Below are 22,295 nucleotides of genomic sequence, written 5' to 3' on the forward strand. Positions count from 1 at the left end.
TTGGTAGCTGGTTTTTCAGCCAGTGTGGACTTAGCTGTTAAGCAGCTGAAAGGCAGGGGGTGCAGGAAGCTGAGCGCGGCGGTGACGGCATATGCCCTCTCCCCCCGCAGCCGGAGACTGTCTTTGAACTCAAGGCAGAGCTCAGGTAAGTTTAAAAAAAATTTAAAAAGAGCCAGAGAAGGAGGGGTTTTTTGCTGTAGGGCTTCCTCCTTTCCCCGGTCTCCGTGCTCGGTGCGCCGTTCTGATGTTTGTCCCGCTCCATGGGAGGTCGAGGGACTTGGGCAGCCTGGCGGATGAAGCCCCCTAGTCTTTCTACTATCCGAAAGAGTAATTAACCGATTCACATCTACCCGTTCTAGACCTCTCATGATTTTAAACACCTCTATCATATCCCCCCTCAGTCGTCTCTTCTCCAAGCTGAAAAGTCCTAACCTCTTTAGTCTTTCCTCATAGGGGAGTTGTTCCATTCCCCTTATCATTTTCTGTACCTTCTCCATCGCAATTATATCTTTTTTGAGATGCGGCGACCAGAATTGTACACAATATTCAAGGTGCGGTCTCACCATGGAGCGATACAGAGGATTATGACATTTTACGTTTTATTCACCATTCCCTTTCTAATAATTCCCAACATTCTGTTTGCTTTTTTGACTGCCGCAGCACACTGAACCGACGATTTCAATGTGTTATCCACTATGACACCTAGATCTCTTTCTTGGGTTGTAGCACCTAATATGGAACCCAACATCGTGTAATTATAGCATGGGTTATTTTTCCCTATATGCATCACCTTGCACTTATCCACATTAAATTTCATCTGCCATTTGGATGCCCAATTTTCCAGTCTCACAAGGTCTTCCTGCAATTTAGCACAATCTGCTTGTGATTTAACTACTCTGAACAATTTTGTGGTCATCTGCAAATTTGATTATCTCACTCGTCGTATTTCTTTCCAGATCATTTATAAATATATTGAAAAGTAAGGGTCCCAATACAGATCCCTGAGGCACTCCACTGTCCACTCCCTTCCACTGAGAAAATTGTCCATTTAATCCTACTCTCTGTTTCCTGTCCTTTAGGCAGTTTGCAATCCACGAAAGGACATCGCCACCTATCCCATGACCTTTTACTTTTCCTAGAAGCTTCTCATGAGGAACTTTGTGAAATGCCTTCTGAAAATCCAAGTATATTATATCTACCGGTTCACCTTTATCCACATGTTTATTAACTCCTTCAAAAAAGTGAAGCAGATTTGTGAGGCAAGACTTGCCCTGGGTAAAGCCATGCTGACTTTGTTCCATTAAACCATGTCTTTCTATATGTTCTGTGATTTTGATGTTTAGAACACTTTCCACTATTTTTCCTGGCACTGAAGTCAGGCTAACCGGTCTGTAGTTTCCCGGATAGCCCCTGGAGCCCTTTTTAAATATTGGGGTTACATTTGCTATCCTCCAGTCTTCAGGTACAATGGATGATTTTAATGATAAGTTACAAATTTTTACTAATAGGTCTGAAATTTCATTTTTTAGTTCCTTTTTAGTTCCTCTCATGAGGAACTTTGTCAAACGCCGTTTGAAAATCCAAGTATACCACATCTACTTCTACATTCCTGTGAGTGGGAGAGCTCATCCTCCCACATTCATAAGAAATTGCCACTTATCCCATGACTTTTTACTTTTCTTAGAAGCCTCTCATGAGGAACTTTGTCAAATGCCTTCTGAAAATCCAAATACACTACATCCACCGGTTCACCTTTATCTACATGTTAACACCTTCAAAAAAGTGAGCCTTGCTGACTTTGTTCTGTTAAAACATGTCTTTCTATATGTTGTGTGATTTTGATCTTTAGAACACTTTCCACTATTTTTCCTGGCACTGAAGTCAGGCTAACTGGTCTGTAGTTTCACCCCTGCAGGCCTTTTTAAATAATGGGGTTACATTAGCCAGTCTTCAGATACAATGGATGTTTCTAATGATAGGTTACAAATTTTAACTAATAGATCTGAAATTTCATTTTTGAGTTCCTTCAGAACCCCGGGGTGTATACCATCCACATCTTCTAGGTACACCATGATTTGGTTCAGTTCATCTAAATCATTACCCATGAAAATCTCCGGAACGGGTATCTCCCCAACATCCTCTTCAGTAAACACCAAAGCACAGAAATCATTTAATCTTTCCGCGATGGCCTTATTTTCTCTAAGTGCCCCTTTAACCCCTCAATAATCATCCAACTGACTCCCTCGCAGGCTTTCTGCTTCGGGTATATTTTAAAATGTTTTTACTGTGAGTTTTTGCCTCTACGGCCAACTTCTTTTCAAATTCTGTCTTAGCCTGTCTTATCAATGTCTTCCATTTAACTTGCCAACTCTTATGCTTTATCCTATTTTCTTCTGTTGGATCCTTACAGTTTTTGAATGAAGATCTTTTGGCTAAAATAGCCTCTTTCACTTCCCCTTTTAACCATGCAGGTAATTGTTTTGCCTTTCTTACACCTCATTTTGCCTTCCTTCCACCTTTCCTAATGAGTGGAATACATTTGGACTGTGCTTCTAGGATGGTATTATTTAACAGTGTCCATGCCTCTTGCACACGTTTTACATTTGTAGCTACTCCTTTCAGTTTTTTCTATTTTTCTCATTTTATCAAAGTTTCTCTTTTGAAAGTTTAACGCTAGAGCCGTGGATTTACTTACTGTCCCCCTTCTCGTCATTATTATTTATTTATACACTTTTAAACAAAACTTTTGCAAGAAAATTCTTGTACAAAAAAAGAAAAAGGGTTAAGTAATTAATAATACTATTAAAACAAGGATAAATTTCCTTTTTCTTATCTATAGGTAGTCCACAATAATTCTTACTGATGTAAGGTTTATGAATTATTAAGGAAAATATATTTCAATCATATTTGCAATTTATCAAAACAGTGAATACAGCGGTCTATTTCCTATCGGAGCAACCTATACATTATTTAGGAGTTTACAATCTTCTACAGCTCCTTATTCAAAGGCACTCAAAAAAATAGATAATTGCGAAGGAAGAAAAAATACGTAAGAAATATCTTTATACTTTATACAACACTTGCATGGGTATTTCAGTAAAAACAACCCTCCTATCTGTAGGACTTTCAGTCTTAATAATAAGAATTGACACCTCCCTTTTTTTATTTATTTATTTAACTTCTTTTACTATACCGATACTCAAGACCAGGTCTTATCGTACCGGTTTACAATAGAACAGGGGGAAACCAATTAACATCTAGGTAGGAGGTAAAGTTACATTAAAACAGGGAGCGTAAAAAATGGGAGATGGAAGACAGGGCAGAATTTAAACTGTTTCGACACATCTGGATATACCCTTACTTTCAATTTATAAAATTCCACAAGATGATATTTAAAAAACAATGACCACACCTCTTGCACACTTTTTACTTTTGTAGCTGCTCCTTTCAGTTTTTTTCTAACAATTTTTCATTTTATCAAAATTTCCCTTTTGAAAGTTTAGCACGAGAGCCGTGGATTTAGCATACTGTTCCTCTTCCAGTCATTAATTCAAATTTGATCATATTATGATCACTATTGCCACCACCATTATCTCTCTCACCAAATCCTGTGCTCCACTAAGAATTAGATCTAAAATTGCTCTCTCTCTTGTCTGTTCCTGAACCATTTGCTCCATAAAACTGTCATTTATTCCATCCAGGAACTTTATCTCTCTTGCATGCCCTGATGTTACATTTACCCAGTCAATATTGGGGTAATTGAAATCTCCCATTAATACTTGGTTAGCTTCCCTAATTTCTCTTAGCATTTCACTCACCATCTTGGCCAGGTGGACGGTAGTATACTCCTATCACTATACTCTTCCCCAACACACAAGGGATTTCTACCCATAAAGATTTGATTGTGCACTTAGTCTCATGCAGGATCTTTATCCTGTTGGACTCTATGCCATCCCGGACATAAAGAGCCATCCCGCCTCCCAGATGCTCATCTCTGTAATTGCGATATAATTTGTACCCCGGTATAGCACTGTCCCATTGGTTATTTTCCTTCCACCATGTCTCTGATATGCCAGTTAAGTCTGTCATCATTCATTGATATGCATTCTAATTCTCCCATCTTATTTCTTAGACTTCTGGCATTAGCATACAACACTTCAAAGTGTGTTTTTTGTTTGTATTTTCATTCTGCTTTTTAATTGGTAGGGATAAACTGGAATCTTTTAGCTCAGGTGAGTTTTTAATTACAGGTATTTGGACTACTTTTCTTATTAAGTTTATTAAGCTGTTTCATTGTATTCGACTAAGGAATTTTTTCCTGCTTTTTCTGTTTCATTGTAAACCGGCATGATTTGCATTTAATGCAAGAATGTCGGTATATAAAAGTTAAAAATAAATAAAATAAAAAATTATTGGAACCTCACTGTTGGGATGCCCTAATTCTAATACGTCATTAGCATCCTTTGAAGATACCTCCCTCCAAACTATGTGCTGCTGAGCAACTGTAGGCTTTCCCCTTTTTTCTAGTTTAAAAGCTGCTATATCTCCTTTTTAAAGGTTAGCGCCAGCAGCCTGGTTCCACCCTGGTTAAGGTGGAGCCCATCCCTTCGGAAAAGACTCCTCCTTCCCCCAATAGGTTCCCCAGTTCCTTACAAAACTGATTCCCTCTTCCTTGCACCATCGTCTCATCCATGCATTGAGATTCTGGAGCTCTGTCTGCCTCTGGGGACCTGCGCGTGGAACAGGGAGCATTTCAGAGAATGCTACCCTGGAGGTTCTGGATTTCAGCTTTTTACCTAAGAGCCTAAATTTGGCTTCTAGAACCTCCCTCCCACATTTTCCAATGTCGTTGGTGCCCACATGTACCACAACAACCGGCTCCTCCCCAGAACTGTCTAAAATCCTGTCTAGGTGACGCGTGAGGTCTGCCACTTTCGCACCAGGTAGGCATGTTACCATGTGATCCTCACGCTCACAAGCCACCCAGCTGTGTACATTCCTAATAATCGAATCACAAACTATGACAGCCAACCTAACCCTTCCCTCCTAGGCAGTAGCCCTGGGAGAAACATCCTCTGTGCAAGAGGACAATGCACCACCTGGAGAGCAGGTCCTTGCTACAGGATCCTTTCCTGCTGTACCAGGTTGATGCTCCCCGATCATGAGACCTTCTTCCTCCAAAGCAGCACCAGGACTGCCACTCTGAAGTTGGGACATGGCTACTATGTCCCTGAAGGTCTCATCTATATACCTCTCTGCCTCAGCCTCAGCTACTCCAGGTCTGCCACTCTAGCCTCCAGAGATCAGACTCATTCTCTGAGAGACAGGAGCTCTTTGCATCGGATGCACATGTACAACTTCTCACCGGCAAGTAAAAAATCATACATGTGACACTTGATGCAAAAGACTCGGTCGCCCCCCTCTTGCTGCTGAACTGCTGCCTTCATCTCAGATTTTTTCAGTTCCTAATTAAGTTTTAGGTTGCTATTGGAGTAAGAATGTGTCTAATTAGGGTCCTTTATATATTTTAGTGTATTCACTATATATCTGGTAGTGGCCTATAAGGGAATGATCAAACTCTCAATAAGGTGTGGGGAATTTGTGAAGCGAAGGTAAAGGGCTGATTTTCACACACCAAAAAAAAAAAAGTGGCACCTGCCTATAAATTAAAGGATGAGCTAGGGGCGGGTGGGAGAGGAGTAGGAGGGATGGGAAACAAACACACTAACTTCGGTTTATTAGCTGCCTTCTGACTATTTAAAAAACAAACACTAAATAATGTACCCCAATGGTTTACTTCTCCCCAATACTTTTAAAAAAATTTCCCAAGCAGAACTTTCTGATTCCTTTCAGCCACCAGCAATGTAATCCTCTCCTCTCAGTGCTCCTACTGGATTCAAAGGAACTAGTCTCCATGGGCAGGAGCCCTGGACAACATAGCCTCCCCTCCTGCTTGCCTGTGATGGCAGTGTAGTTTCCTTGAGAGAGAGGGTGAGCAGGAGCCTGGGCAAGCAGCTTGTTGCCACACCTTCAGTGCCATGTCCAGTAACGGCTGCCCGTGCACATCTATGACCAGTGTACAGTTGATCTGACGCGTTGATGTCAGAACTGTGTCGGAGACCAGGGCTGCCATTGAGCACCATGGTCACCCTGGACTCGGTCGAGGTGCCAGGGCATCCTCAATGCTATAAGGGCCTTCTGTGCCGTAGACATAGTCTCAGTGCACCGGAGTTGTCGAGAGCCTTGGGCTTTGATGTAGTGGAGTAGCAGCACTGACCTCTAGTGTCGGGGGCCAGGATTGCCATTGAGTGCCATGGTCCCCCTCAATGTCATTGGAGATGCCATCGACGCCCTCAAGTCCCATTGAGGTGCTTGCATCGCCACCCTTGATGCTGTCTAGGTACATGACCTCGATACTGCAGCCATCCTCTATGGTGTCACTGTGCCATCGTGGTGCTGAGCTGCCTTGATACCATCAATGCCCTGCTGTTATCGAGGTGCAAGGCCGCCATGGAGACCAGCAGCCGTGTTGGCCACTGATACCATTAGTTGCCACTCTCGACAAGGACAAGCACCATTAATGAGGCACTGGGATCTCTGTTGAGTGCCCTGATCGTCCTCAAGGCCACTGACCGCCAGGACTCTTGAGAGCCCTTGAGTGCCACTGAAGCCCTTGAGTGTGACGGGTTTTAACCTTGGACGGATCGCTTAGGTTACAATATGTAAGATATGCGATTAATCAAGTGTGTAGAAATAAATAACTAGATTGAAATTAAGTACTCCTTCATTTGAAGTTCAAGGTGTTAAATCTTTTCTTTAACTCCTGTGGAAACAATAATTAATTTGTAACCTATCATTAGCATCATCCATTGTATCTGAAGATTGGAAGATGGCCAATGTAACCCCGATATTTAAAAAGAGCTCCAAGGGTGATCCAGGAAACTATAGACCAGTGAGCCTGACTTCGGTGCCGGGAAAGATAGTGGAAACTATTCTAAAGATCAAAATCATAGAGCATATAGAAAGACATGTTTTAATGGAATACAGTCAGCATGGATTTACCCAAGGCAAGTCTTGTCTCACAAATCTGCTTCATTTTTTTTGAAGGGGTTAATAAACATGTGGTTAAAGGTGAGCCAGTAGATGCAGTGTATTTGGATTTTCAGAAGGTGTTTGACAAAGTCCCTCATGAGAGGCTTCTAAGGAAACGAAAAGTCATGGAATAGGAGGTGGTGTCCTTTTGTGGATTACAAATTGGTTAAAAGACAGGAAACGGAGAGTAGGATTAAATGGTCAATTTTCTCAGTGGAAAAGGGTAAACAGTGGAGTGCCTCAGGGATCTGTACTTGGACTGGTGCTTTTCAATATATTCATAAATGATCTGGAAAGGAATACAATGAGTGAGGTAATCAAATTTGCAGATGATATAAAATTATTCACATTAGTTAAATCACAAGCAGATTGGTTTAATTGCAGGAGGACCTTGTGAGACTGGAAGACTGGGCATTTAAATGGCAGATGAAATTTAATGTGGACAAGTACAAGGTGATGTATATAGGGAAAAATATTCCATACTGTAGTTACATGATGATAGGTTCCATATTAGGAGTTACCACCCAGGAAAAAGGTCTAGGCGTCGAAGTAGATAATTAGGAATTATTAGGAAGGGAATGTTGAATAAAACAGAAAATGTCATAATGCTTCAGTATCGCTCCATGGTGAGATCATACCTTGAGTAATGTGTACAATTCTGGTCGCTGCATCTCAAAAAGATATCGTTGCGATGGAGAAGATACGGAGAAGGGTGACAAAAATGATAAAGGGGATGGATCAGCTCCCCTATGAGGAAAGACTAAAGAGGTTAAGGCTGTTCAGCTGGGGGGGGGGGGGGGGGGTGGATATGATAGAGGTCTTTAAAATCATGAGAGGTCTAGAATAGCTAAATGTGAATTGATTATTTACTCTTTAGAAAGACTAGGGGCACTCCATGAAATTAGCAAGTAGCACATTTAAAACTAATAGGAGAAAATTCTTTTTCACTCAACACACAATTAAGCTCTGGAATTTGTTGCCAGAGAATGTGGTTAGTGCAGTTAGTGTAGCTGGGTTAAAAAAAACATTTGGATAAGTTCTTCTAGAAGTCATTAACTGCTATTAAGTTGTCTTAGAGAATAGCCACTTCTATTCCTGGCATTAGTAGCATGGGATCTACTTAGTGTTTTGGTACTTGCCAAGTACTTATTGCCTGGATTGGCCTCAGTTGGAAACAGGATGCTGGGCTTGATGGACCCTTGATCTGACCCGGTATATTAGGTTCTTATGTTCCACACGGGTTCCAAGAGCCATTCGAGCGGTAGCACTCTCCTTAGGTCGTCCTAAGGCACAGCATGTCTATTCTGCGAGGAAGCCAATTCCAGAGTAGCTCCCCAGCGAAGATTAGGGGTTTCTCCTATCCAGGAGATACCTTTGATACCTGCTGAGCTCAATGGGCATTTTTTGATGAGGACCACTATTGCCAGTCATTCTCGCCTCAGGGACTCTACCTCAGTGAGGGAGGGTTCTAGTCTATCTAATTAGCAAGTATGCCTTTCAACCTATCGCCAAATCCATGGCTGAGGGAGTTGGGGGACGAAGGACCCTGGAACAGAGATGTTGCAGTGGTTTGCAAGCTATACATCCCCATTCAGGGATAACCCTGTCTGTGGACAGGGAAGTCCTGATTCATGCAACGATTGTTCCATTTACTGGACCACCTGCTTCCTTGGCCATGTTCATGGCAATCTGTTCTGAGATCACACTGACCCTGCCCTGGTACCCTTAGGGTTTCCAGGCCAGTGAAGAAATCCTGTTTGACAGGGGTCTCCATTTACGGAACCCTGTCTTCCTGTCTCTTGGTGGAGTTTTCTGGATTTATTCCCTGGGGGATTCTCTCTCAATTTCAGCTGTTCCAAGCAGGCTGAGGGCTCTATCTCGGTGGGTAACTCCCAGCAGTGAGTTATTCACTTGGGGTTGAGATATATAACCTAGCAATTTGTTCTTACCCCTGCAGTCCAGCAGTCTGCCTCCTTGTGTTTTTCATTCTTTCTGACTTCCATTTGCAATGTCGAGGGGATGGGAGGAAAAGCTAGGGCATTTGTGGTATATTAATGTATACCTGCAGGGAAAGATACACCACTTTCCCCTATATTTTCACCAAGTTCTAGCCAGTACTGCCTTTAGCTTTACTCTCTTCACTAGGTTGTCCAAAGTGCCTTTCTGCTCACCTGAACTATCCTGTAGACAGGATGGGTAGCCCTGCCCTTGACAGTGAGGGAGGGTTCTAGTCTATCTAATTAGCAAGTATGCCTTTCAACCTATCGCCAAATCCATGGCTGAGGGAGTTGGGGGATGAAGGACCCTGGAACAGAGATGTTGCAGTGGTTTGCAAGCTATACATCCCCATTCAGGGATAACCCTGTCTGTGGTTGACAGGGTGCAGTGTGGGTGAGTTTCAGGCCTAACTTATCTACCTGCTTGGGAGTTTGGGCTAGCGATCCCATTCAGGGATTGCCTTTTATCCCCTGAAACTCTTGATGCTGTCCTGCATGGTCAGCTTTGGCTCATAGGGTCTGTCAAAGGCCCTGCCGTTGTTGCTGATTATTCTTCCAAGCATTGGGGTTTTTCTGCCCATTGTGCCTATCAGCCAAACATGGGCACACTTCTGCAAATGCATTCTGTCCTTCGGATGCCAGTGGACCACATTTTCTTTCTAGGGAGCTCTCTGGGCCCCAGTTGGTTTTTCATTTATCTTGTAACAACAAAGGAAACTATATGGTCTTCATCCAAGAGTCCTTCTCTTATTTATATCTGAAGTCTTTTTCCTGTATCCAGGAGATTCTAGACCTACTGTTATCAGGTTTCCTGATCCGAAACCATGCCTGTAATGTTTTCTGTGACACAGAGTATGTTTCTTGCTGGCACTCACATCTTTCCCCTGCCTTAGGTGCCTCTGCTGCATATCGGGGTTTTTTGTCTATCTGTTCTATGGTTTTCTTTTTGTAGAACCCAACTCTTTTCCCACCTAGACCCTTTGTGTGGGTCGGCTGCCTCAAGGCAAGAGGGAGAGAGAGCACTGTGTGATTTCCCGCTTTGTCCTGCTTGGACATTCTATAGCTTGGGAATCACCCATATGTGAGGACTACCATCCTGCTTGTCCTCAGAGAAAATAGAATTGCTTACCTGTAATAGGTGATCTCTGAAATCTGTATAGTCTGTTTCCATCTGCTGGTAGGAGGAGATAACCCCCTTGCTGGACTGGTGTAGTGGGACTGATGGAAAGAAAATTAACAGGTAAGGAAAATTTCCTCATATAGGTCCCTGGTGAGACCTCGTTTGGAATACTGTATACAATCCTGGTATCACATCTTCAAAAGGATATAAACAAGGAGGAGTCTGTTCAGAGAGTGGCTACTAAAATGATCAGGACTTCATTCTAAAGCATATGGGGATATAGTTAAATGTATACCCTAGAGGGAAAGGCCAGATAGGGCAACATATCTCAAAGGTTTCCATGCACAGGAGGTGAGCCTTTTTCGGTTGAAAGGAGGTTCTAGAATGAGGGGTCATGAGATGAGGTTGAAAGGGGCTAAACTTAGGAGAATGTTAGGATATATTTATTTTACAGAGAGGGTAGTGGATGTATGAAACATCCTCCCACTGGAAGTAGTGGAGACAAAAACAGTATCTGAATTCAAGAAAGCATGGAATAAATACAAGGAATCTCTAAGGAAGTGAAGAGAATTGGTCGGATGGGCAGACTGGATGGGCCATATGGTTTTTTCCTGCCGTTATGTTTCTATGATCCTTTATTTGCAGCTACCCAGGAAGTTATTTTTTTCTCCCCTCGGTTGGTGGCCATGTGCTGTGGCTGCTTCTGGATCCCAGTAGTCATGGATTATAAATCCAGCCACTAAGTGTCTCCATTGTACGATGACTGTTCCTTCTCCCCCAGGAACTGTGAACACTACTGCAGTACCCCTGACTGAACCAGGAATCAAACCCAGGTCCTTCCACATGGCAGGGCAAATGGACAGCACTGCTGCTGAGCCATTGGATCAGATCCAATGGTCTGTTAAGCCTGCATCGTGTCTCTGACAGCAGCCAGTCATTTGGAAGTTCCTATTGGGGAAATCTCTTCCATGTCGCTCATTCTCAGAATTAAGAGGTGGCAATCCTTATATTTACCTGGCATAATTGTTAATGGATCTCTCCTCCAGAAACCTGTCCAAACTACAATTTGATTATACAGTCATTTAGGAAGGGCTGCTATTGATAAAGCACGTTACAAGAGTAATTTTTTTGTTTTATCTTTTCAGAGCCAAGTATCCAAGAGACATTAAGACGCTTGCAGGAGGAAAAGTTGTGCAAGATCTGCATGGACAGGAGCAGCTCTGTGGTTTTCATTCCATGTGGGCACTTGGTTGCGTGTCAGGACTGCGCTGAAGCAGTTGATAGATGCCCAATATGTTGCGGCATCATTCAGAGAAGACAGAAGATTTTCATGTCCTGATTGGTACATGCTTCACTGCTCCTGCTTGGGCTTCTGTGCGGTAACCCTGGCTGCAGTCAGCACTCGGTTGAATGGAAAAAAGCAGGACAGCTGTGTTCCCAGGGGTCACCAAGTAGAAATCATAGAATGTCCCCTCATTTTGTTGGAGAGAGATATATAATTTGTGGCGGTTGTCCTCATTTTATCGCAGCTATAAGAATTTTGTGATTTATAATTCATTATGAGTTTCTTGTAAAGTAGCCATTTCTCATGTTTGATCAGTTTCATTGCTGACATTAAAAATAATCTAATTTCTTTTCTCCCAGGACAAGCAGGATGGTAGTCCTCACGTGTGGGTGACATCATCAGGATGGAGTCCAATCACGGAACACTTTTGTCAAAGTTTCTAGAACTTTGACTGGCACACTGAGCATGCCCAGCATGTCACTAACCCTGCATCCAGCAGGGGTCCCCCTTCAGTCTGTGTTTTTCCGTGCAGCAGTAGCCTCGCGGATTTCTGGAGCTCTGAGAATTCCTCACAAAATTTCCTTACGGAAACTTTTTTCAAAAATTTGAAAATTTTACCCCATTCAGGGGTCCTCCATCGACCACCGACCTCCGTTGATGCTGGTAAGTTTACCTCGTCCCTTGCGGGTCGGTTCCTGGCGGTGCTTTCTTCGGTGCCCAACGGCCACCGACCGCGCGCCGCTCTTATTTTTTCTAAAAAGATGGCGACCAGGTTCCGAAAGTGCCCGAGGACCATGTCCATTATGGACCCTCACGACGTATGTGTCTTGTGCTTGGGGCCTGCTCACGACGTCCAACAGTGCACTAGCCGGGCCCAGATGACGCCAAAGGGCCGCAGAGCTCACTTGGAAAAGATGGAGCACCTTTTTAAGTGAAAGTCTGTCTACCCCAGCCAAGGCAACACCGAGTCAGAAGTCTTCTTCTTCAACAACTCCGTCGCCATCGAAGTCTCAGAACCATCGAGACATCGGTGACTGTCCTTCACCAGCTTCTTCACGTTTGAAGGCATCCAGTGAAGGACCGGACCGAACCTCGTGAAAAACACTCACCATCATCGTGAGCCTTCTTCCAATGCCGCCACCAGAAAGCCATCAACATCAGCATCAACAGAGCCACCAGCCAAGAAGTCCCGGGGAGAAGGGGCCCCAGCCCCCTCTGGATCTTGGACACTGAGGCGTTCCCCTCCGGCACCAGTGCTGGGAGCCGAGACTCCACTGATACATGAGGACCCTCCGGCAATGCCTTCTGAGCCTCCAACCCCGGTGGCCATGCTACCAACGCCAGCCTTCCTGGAGGAATTGGACCGGATGGTCCAAGAGGCAGTACTCCAGGCACTTCGGGGATTCCAATCTCCACCGGCACCGGCTCCCATGCTGACACCATGCTGGCTCCACTTCTCAATCATCTAGATGCCTTAATCGGTGCATTGCTATCGGTGCCTGCTCCTTCCATGCCATCGGCACCTCGAAGACCACCGTCACCGATGCCTATTCCATTGTCCTCAGATGAGAAACAAAATTTATCGATGCCAGTTCCAGGGCCATCGGATCTGTTGCCTCCCCGACATCCATCGAAAGCACCGATTCCATCGATGCCATCACTGTCCTCTGTGTCCGCATTGGTGTCTCCAACTTTCTCATCGGTGCCACCACCAGATCCGGCTGGATTTGGACCCGTACCTCCATCTGAAAAGCCACATGGTGCTGGTGATACACCATATGACCCCTGGGGTGATGATTCTTCTGACACTCAGGACTCGGACGAACTCCTATCAGAGCCTTCACCCCCAGAAGAACACCGCCGCTCCCCTCCTGAAGACCTCAACTTTGCAAACTTTATTAAGGAGATGTCTGAAACCATAACTTTTAAACTGCAAACGTAGGAGGATGCTTGAGGTACTACAATTTGTGAATGCCCCTAAGGAGGTCATGGCAGTTCCAGTACATGAAGTGCTCCTTGATTTGTTACACCACACCTGGGAACACCCTGGCACAGTTCCACCAGTGAACAGAAAAACTGATGCCACCAGTCAGCTCCAGGGTTTCAAAAAGCCAACTGCCCCATCAATCTGTGGTCGTCGAGTCTGCCCAAAAGAAAGCCAAAAGATCCCAGCCTCATTCTTCGGCCCCTCCAGGTAAAGAAAAGAAATCCTTGGACACCTTCGGACGAAGAGTCTTCCACGGTTCTATGGTGATGGCACATATAGCGGCTTATCAGATATACATGACTCAGTATTCAAGAAATCTTTGGAAGAAAGTCGAAGAATTTTCTGAAACTCTGCCAGATGAATATCAGGAAGGGCTCACCACAATCCTTCAGAAGGGACTCGATGATGGAAAGCATGAAGTCAGGGCAGCGTACGACATCTTTGAAACTACCTCAAGAGTATCAGCAGCAGGCATAAGTGCCAGACACTGGGCATGGCTTAAGTCCTCTGACCTACGTCAGGAAGTCCAAGAAAGGTTGGCAGACCTTCCATGTACAGGGGACAATTTATTTGGCGACAAAATTCAAGAAACAGTAGCTCAATTAAAAGATCACCATGACACCTTAGCCAGCTGTCCACTCTCCCCTCGGACTTACCATCTACCAGGAGGCCTTTTCGGCGGGATCCTAGGAGAATATCCTTATAAGCCACGTAGGTATTATCCACCTCCATCTCGTACTCGACAGCTTAGACTTTCCCAAAGCGGTCAGCCTCGACAGCCCAGGGCCCCAAAACCCCAACCATCCCGCAGACTGGTCCAACATTGGGGTTTTGACTCCTTACTAGAGGGCAGAGATCAACCCCCACCCATTCCAGTAGGAGGCCGCTTGTGCCACTTTGCCAACATATGGCACACAATTATTACAGACCAATGGGTCCTTTCTGTGATCACCCATGGTTACCATCTGAACTTCCTCATGCTACCATCGAACCTTTCACTTTGTCCAGTGTGGGGTCTAACCAAACACATTTCACTTCTTGAGACAGAGCTCTCGACCCTCCTGCAGTCCAATGCTGTCGAACCAGTACCTTGGCTGCAGTGGGGTCAAGGATTCTACTCTCGGTATTTTCTAATTCAAAGAAATCAGGCAGCATTCGTCCTACACTGGACTTGTGTGCCCTAAACAAACATCTCCGCAAAGAAAAGTTCAGAATGGTAATCTTGGGCACCATGCTCCCTCTACTGCAACGGGGAGATTGGCTCTGCTCTCTAGATCTCCAGGAGGCTTATGTCCATATTGCTATATACCCTCCTCATCGAAAATACCTCAGGTTTGTAGTAGTCCACAATCATTACCAATACCAGGTGCTGCCATTTGGCCTAACAGCAGCAGCCCATGAATTCACGAAATGCCTTTCAGTAGTCTCAGCTCACCTGTGACAAAACGATATCCACGTCTATCCGTATCTAGACGATTGGCTCCTCAGAGGTCCATCCCAACAGGAAGTACTCCATTCCCTCCATTTCACCATTAACCTACTACAATCCTTGGGATTTCTAATAAACTATCCCAAGTCACGTCTGTCTCCATCACGCATCCTTTTGATCATAGGAGCAGATCTAGACACTATCCAGGCCAAAGCGTTTCTCCCAAAGGACCAAGCACACACATTATCAACCTTGGCCAAAGCCGTGCAGACTCGCCAAACAACTACAGCTAGTCATCTACTAACCTTGTTACGTCACATGGCATCCATGGTTCATGTAACCCCAATGGATCGACTAGCCATGAGAGTAACACAGTGAACTTTAAAGTCCCAGTGGTCTTAGTCAAATCAACATATGTCCCACATTGTCCACATCACCAACCAGCTTAGTCTCCTCACTAGCTTGGTGGGTACAGGAGTCCAGTCTTCAGATAGGACTACCCTTCCAGCCTCCGCAACCTCAAATTACTCTAACAGATGCATCCAACCTGGGTTGGGGAGCCCATGTCAACCTCCAAACCCAGTGCACCTGGACCACACAGGAAGCAAAGCACCAGATAAATTTTCTGGAGCTCCGGGCAATTTGATATGCCCTTTTTGCTTTCTGGGATTTCCTCTCCAACAAGGTAATCCTAATTCAAACAGACAACCAGGTAGCAATGTGGTACCTCAACAAACAAGAGGGCACAGGCTCTTACCTGCTATGCCAAGAGGCGGCGCAGATCTGGGCCTGGGCTCTCTCCCATTCCATGCTATTGAGAGCAACCTACCTGGCAGGCATGGACAATGTGATGGCAGACAACCTCAGCCAGACCTTTCATCCCCATGAATGGTCCCTAGATCCCCCTGTAGTGAACAAAATTTTTCACCAGTGGGGTCACCCACACATAGACCTCTTTGCGTCAATTCAAAACCACAAAGTGGACAACTTCTGCTCTCTAACACTGCAACCTCAACTCACCACCACAATATGCCTTCGCCCACTCATGGTCAATGGGTTTCCTATATGCCTACCCTCCACTTCCACTCATCAGCAAGACTTTCGTGAAGTTACGGCAAGACAGGGGCACAATGATCCTCATAGCCCCTCACTGGCCGCGTCAGCCCTGGTTTCCCATCCTACGCGACCTCTCAATCCAGCAGCCAATTCGCCTGTGCACAGATCCAACTCTGATAACTCAGAGCAATGGGCTGTTGCATCATCCAAACCTTCACTCCCTGTCTCTGATAGCTTGGATGCTGAAAGGTTAATACTACAATCCTTTAACCTTTCTGATAATGTGTCCCATGTCCTCGTACCTTCACGAAAGCCTACTAGGAGATCTTATCGTTCCAAATGGAAAAGATTCTCCTCATGGTGTGCCACACAAGAAATAGATCCTTTTTCCTGCCCCACAACAAGGTTCCTGGACTATCTCTGGCACCTCTCGGAGTCTGGCCTACAAACTTCCTCCATCCGAGTGCACGTCAGCGCCATATCCGCTTACCACAAAGGTATAGGGGATGCCCCGATCTCGGCGCAACCCCTTGGAGGGCGCTTTATGAGAGGCTTGCTACAACTTAAGCCTCCACTGCGCCCTCAGGTTCCAGCATGGGACCTAAATGTAGTGCTAGCATGGCTCATGCGACCTCCGTTCAAGCCCCTCATTCCTGCGAGCTTCGACATCTCACTTGGAAAGTGATCTTTCTAGTTGCTATAACATCAGCTCGCAGAGTCAGTGAGCTACAGGCGCTGTTAACATACCCACCGTATACCAAATATCTTCACGATCGTGTGGTACTTCCCACTCACCCTAAATTCCTACCAAAGGTAGTTTCTGATTTCCACTTAAATCAGTCAATAATACTTCCCATCTTTTTTCCAAGACCTCACTTACAACTGGGTGAGCGGGCTGTGCATTCCTTGGACTGTAAACGTGCGCTTGCTTTCTATTTGGACCGCACTGCAGTCCATAGGAAGTCCACCCAACTGTTTGTCTCCTTCAATGAAAACAAATTGGGAGTTCCGGTGGGCAAGCAGACCCTGTCCACCTGGCTGGCGGACTGCATTTTCTTCTGCTACCAACAAGCAGGCCTTCCAGTACAGGAATGCATAAAAGCGCATTCAGTAAGAACCATGGCAACGTCGGTAGCACACCTCCGTTCTGTACCTCTTGCTGACATTTGCAAAGCTGCCACATGGAGCTCTCTCCACACATTTGCAGCTCATTATTGTCTCGACAAGGCTGGCAGGCAAGATTCCATCTTCGGCCAGTCTGTCCTGCGTAATTTGTTTCCAGTTTAATAACCCAACTTCCTTCCTGCGACCACTGAGAAACTCAGACTGCCCTCATACCCAAAACCACCCCAGTTGTTGTGCTTGTTGCACGTCGGTTGTTTTTGGTTCATTCTATTCAGGCATCCTGTAGCTCGCTATTCACTCGCATGTGAGGACTACTGTTCTGCTTGTCCTGGGAGAAAACAGAGTTGCTTACCTATAACAGATGTTCTCCCAGGACAGCAGGATGTTAGTCCTCACGAAACCCGCCCGCCACCCCGTGGAGTTGGGTTCACTTACGTTTTATTATTTTATTTTTCGCTTGTACTTTTGCTACAAACAAGACTGAAGGGGGACCCCTGCTGGATGCAGGGTTGGTGGCATGCTGGGCATGCTCAGTGTGCCAGTCAAAGTTCTAGAAACTTTGACAAAAGTCTAACGTGATTGGGCTTCATCCTGATGATGTCACCCATATGTGAGGACTAACATCCTGCTGTCCTGGGAGAACACCTGTTACAGGTAAGCAACTCTGCTTTCCAGCTACTTAAAGTACAGCATGTATGGTACTCAGTGTAGTATAACTTTTCTCAACCTGTGCATAATCCCGTCCCTGTGCCTCATACAGAAATGAAGATAGAGTTGTATTTTTTTTTAGCCTACTTTCTGAAATAAAGAAGGTTTATGTGATTATTCTGTAGTGTCTTCCCTGCCCCCCCCCCCCCCCCCCCCAACCAATAACATTCAGAATGTGTCACAGGGACATGATTACGCAAACCTAAAAAATAACACAAAACCATCTTCATTTCTATGTGAGCCATTCACACATGGATCTGCTTTTTTCCAAATCCACATGTGTACCTGACTGCACATGCGCATGTCAGAAAGGATGCTTCATTTTTTTCTGTGTGGAACTGGGGTTGTGTTTTTTATAAACTCCTTTATGAATCTGAATGGAAAACTTCTTGTCCTTTGGGTTGGAGCAGGAATAATTGAGCAGTGAAGCACAGTTCTAGTATCACTTTTATAAACAGTTGGTTCTCCATCCTCCCACGGATGTGTTGTAAAGTCTATTGTGTTATATACAGCTCTGATTCTAAGCCATACATAAATGGCCTTCCTGTGCTGGATCCCAATAAAATGTGCATTGCAAATTCTGACTGTAAACTTTTCCAGTGGCTCTGTTCATTTAGATTGATCGTAATCCGCCCTAAGACCATCTGGGGGAAAAGGCAGAATATCAAATATCCATAAATAAATCCATCTGTCAGGTAAATCATAAAGGTTCTTTTTCTAAGATCTGATTTTTAGATTTCATTTTTGCAAACATACCTCCAACTTAAGATTTATAACAGTAGTTGAAACTAAATAAATGGGTGGGGTGGCTGTTTAATCCTGATTAAACCTCATACAAGCTTAACTTTTATCCTTGTACAGCATCAATATTGCTCACACAAGAGTGAGCATAGGAGACAACATTTAAAAAAAAAAAAAAAAAAAAAAAAAAAGGAGATAGGGATATAATAAAATATGCATTACTTTTGTTTAAAGAAAATACGTAAAATAAGCATAGAATATCAAAGGAGACAAGATTAAGACAAAAGTGAAAGGTACGGTAATATGTTAGCCTTTAAGGCAGCAGACCAGGAACAAGTTGGTTCAACCACCTAATCGTTAATGATACTAAAATACTATCCTAAGGTTTTATTAAATGTATTTCTTTGAAAATTATGGGGCCAGTATTCAGCCACTGAGCGGCTCAGCTAATTAACCAGATAAACTTATCTGGCTAACTAGCAGGGTAAAGTCAATGGTGCGGTTGTGCTGCTGAATATATCAAGCTATCTTAATGTTTGTAAGGCTAACTTTAGGACAGGTCAGCGGCATGACCATAGTTAGCCGCATAACTTATGTGACTAACTCCGCTCTTCCCAAAACACCTCCCATCAACCTCCAGAGCGCCTGTGACTTATGAGTTTAGCCACATACGGCATTTAATTTTGCCATTTAGACGGATAAATTTTCAGTTATTCATCTAAATGACTTTTGAATATCAGCTTCTGTATGTACACAGTAAGAAGAAAGTTTAAAGATATATTTATTCAGATGTGTAAATTCTGGAACAGCCTTGTTTGTATTTTAACAGTGATTTTTTTTTTTTAATGCACTAAACTCATCTCTTGGAATACTCATAATGGCCAAGCATGGAAGCCTTTTCCAACCATGCATTTTATTATGTAATTATCTCGAGGTTAGTTCTGTGCTATTTCTGAACTACCTAATCCTTTTAATGTGATATGAGTGTCCTTTCTATGTGCGCTGTTTTCACATAATATTCAAGTATTTTTTTGATGTTGGAAATACTCTTGCAGAATGATGTGGGCAACAGTTGAGACATGGCACCATATAGATGGAGTAATGTACAGTCTTCTTTTTATATATTTTCTTGAGGTATATTTTTTTTATTGCAACAAATGTATACCTATGTACTAACACCAGTACCACACATACTTTTATTTTCTTGAAAATGATTATGGACCAGAACTTTTATTTTTGAAAGATAGCTTACTGTGTTTGATTGTATTATTAATAAACAGCTTGATCTGTACCAGTGCTGGGGAAATCTGATGGTTTTCATGAGATGCAGCTTTCGCACACAGGCAGAAACTTTAGTGCTTAGAAGTGACACATTTTGCATGATCCAGTTTCTTTTCAAAATATGTACCAGTATGTTATAGCAAATTACATTTTGAAAAGGACAGTCTTGGTGCATTACAAAGATGATGGGCCAAGGTTGGGTTGATGACAGAGAGCGTGGATGCCTACCAGCCTCTACAATGGATATATGTCCAAAATAAGGGGGGTGAGTTTGTACATGTGGGTGGTGAAGTGTTGTCATTTTCTCCCTACTTCCCCCTTCAATTGTTAAAATTGAATTACATATGATGAAGGAATGGATTTCTAAAAGTGCAAATAGATTTTCACAGATGCCACCTGAGACACCACAGCCAACCAGAATTCTCACATTGTAGGTATTTCTGCTACCGAAACTTTTATTTCACGTAAATGAGGCATACTAGGGTGGGGAGGAGATTAAAACATGCATATTTATACTGCAATTGCACTGCAAACTCTATAAGGACAAACTGGATGCTACAGAACACAGACTTCAATAGCGGAGTTCATTGAGGCTGTCATAGGCTAGAGTTGAACATTACCCAAGAAACATTTCTTCCAGAATATAGGCTACTGTGGTCCCTTTTCCATTTTAGTGGAACTTGAGAGGCAGCGGCACACTTCAATAACTAACATTTGCTGCTGTGAGAGAGTTCCATTTCTCCTCATTAGCAAGAGCCAAATTATGACTTGTGGACATCATTAGCCCATTGTTTGGCTGATTTCTATTTTAATATCAACTCTGTAGAAAAAGATCATTGGAGTGAGAGAAGAAAGATAATTGTGGTGAAGAAGAGCAAGTTTGCTTCCTGTAAACTGTGTTTTCCGTAGATAGCAGATGAATTTGCCATACTGTCTGGGACGTCCTCCCGTCCTGTAGGTGGCGGAGCTCTCAAAGTAAAGTTCTAAGTCTTGCTACAGTATGTGCCTGCTTGGCACCTCCCCCTCCCCTGTGCAGAGTCTCCTCAGTCCGTGATAAAGCAAGTATAGTGTGCAAGACTGTCCGGGGAGACGGGAGGGTCATCATGGCTAATTCATCTGCTATCTACGGAAAACACAGTTTAGGGTAAGCAAACTTGCTCTTTTCACATAGATAAGCAGCTGAATTAGTCATGCTGTCTGGGGAGTCCCCAGCTAGCAACTTGAGCTGTTTTGTTATTGTTCTGTTATATGTTTGCTCAAGTTGCAAAGGTAGATCGTGGACAGTCTCTTGTGACAGGAAAGTTTAGGAGGTGCCCGCTTGTAAAATCTGTTTGCCCATGGATGCGTCTAAAGAAGCAAGTCTGTCCAAACAGTATTGAGTGGTGAAGGTATGAAGTGATGACCAAGTCGCAGTTTTACAAATGTCCAATATTGGAACATCACGTAGGTGGGCAATAGAGGCTGCTACTGCCTTTACATGGTGTGCTTTTGGCGTAGATGAGAGTTGTTCCGAACGTTTGTGGTAGCAAAATTGAATGCAATTTGTGATCCAGAATGACAAAGTCCTTTTTGACACCGGTACGCCCGGTGTGTTCGGATTAAAGGAGAGAAAGAGCTGCGAAGGTCTGGAAGCAGAGGTAGCGCGTTGTTTATAGTATGCGAGCGCTCGCTTGCAATCTAACGTGTGCAGTCGCCGTTCAGCTGCATCCGTGTGCGGACGAGGGTGGAAGGTTGGTAGAGTTATGGATTGATTTAGATGGAAAGGTGACACTACCTTTGGAAGGAAAGTTGGATGTGGGCATAGAACTACTTTATTGTGGTAGAATACCAGGTATGGGGAGTAGTGAACTAGAGCTTGTAGCTTGCTGATTCTTCTAGCTGAAGTTAGCGCTATTAGAGTACTTTCCATGCCAGGTATCTGGGGTGACAGGTGTCCAGTGGTTCAAAGGGAGGCAGCATTAGTTGCTCAAGGACAAGGTTCAAGTCCCACGGCACAGGTGGTTTGCATACCGGTTGGCGTAATCGCAATACTCCCTTCATGAATTTGGAGATGAGGGGATGAGTAGAAATTGGTGCATCATTGTGTAGCATGTGAAAGGCAGCTATGGCGCTGAAGTGTACTCTGAGGGAAGCCGTCACCAGGCCTTTTTTGTAAAGTATATGAAGATAAGATAGTTTTGTCTCTGCTGGGCAGGTGAATGGGTTAATGTCAGAGTCGGAGCACCATGAGGCATAGTTGAACCACTTCCTTTTGTAGTTTTGTCTGGTCGAAAGTTTTCTGGATGAAAGCAGAATATCTTCTAATTGGGACGAGAGGTTTAGGTTTTGAAATAGCAGCCATTCAACCTCCACGCTATGAGGTTCAGAGAGGAGTGGAGCAGATGTAGAAGCGTTCCCCCGTCTTGTGTGAGTAGACGAGGGTTGTTCCCCAGTGGTATTGGAGTGTCTACCGATAGTTGGAGTAGGTATGCGTA

At 44.1% G+C, this 22,295-nt stretch overlaps 1 protein-coding gene across 10 annotated transcripts in view; it reads left to right on the forward strand.

The window, feature by feature from the left end:
• The window catches only part of XIAP (X-linked inhibitor of apoptosis), a 185,627-nt gene extending 173,713 nt beyond the window's left edge, over positions 1 to 11,914 (forward strand). For all 10 annotated transcript variants that reach the window (XM_029607867.1, XM_029607868.1, XM_029607863.1 and 7 more), the window contains one exon: positions 11,355 to 11,914. In XM_029607867.1, coding sequence (XP_029463727.1) covers positions 11,355 to 11,548 — 194 coding nt within the window. In that variant the 3' untranslated portion in view covers positions 11,549 to 11,914. The remainder of the gene's footprint in view (positions 1 to 11,354) is intronic.
• The last annotated feature ends 10,381 nt before the right edge of the window (positions 11,915 to 22,295 follow it).

This window comes from Rhinatrema bivittatum, chromosome 6 (assembly GCF_901001135.1).
Source record: "Rhinatrema bivittatum chromosome 6, aRhiBiv1.1, whole genome shotgun sequence".
Taxonomy (NCBI): domain Eukaryota; kingdom Metazoa; phylum Chordata; class Amphibia; order Gymnophiona; family Rhinatrematidae; genus Rhinatrema; species Rhinatrema bivittatum.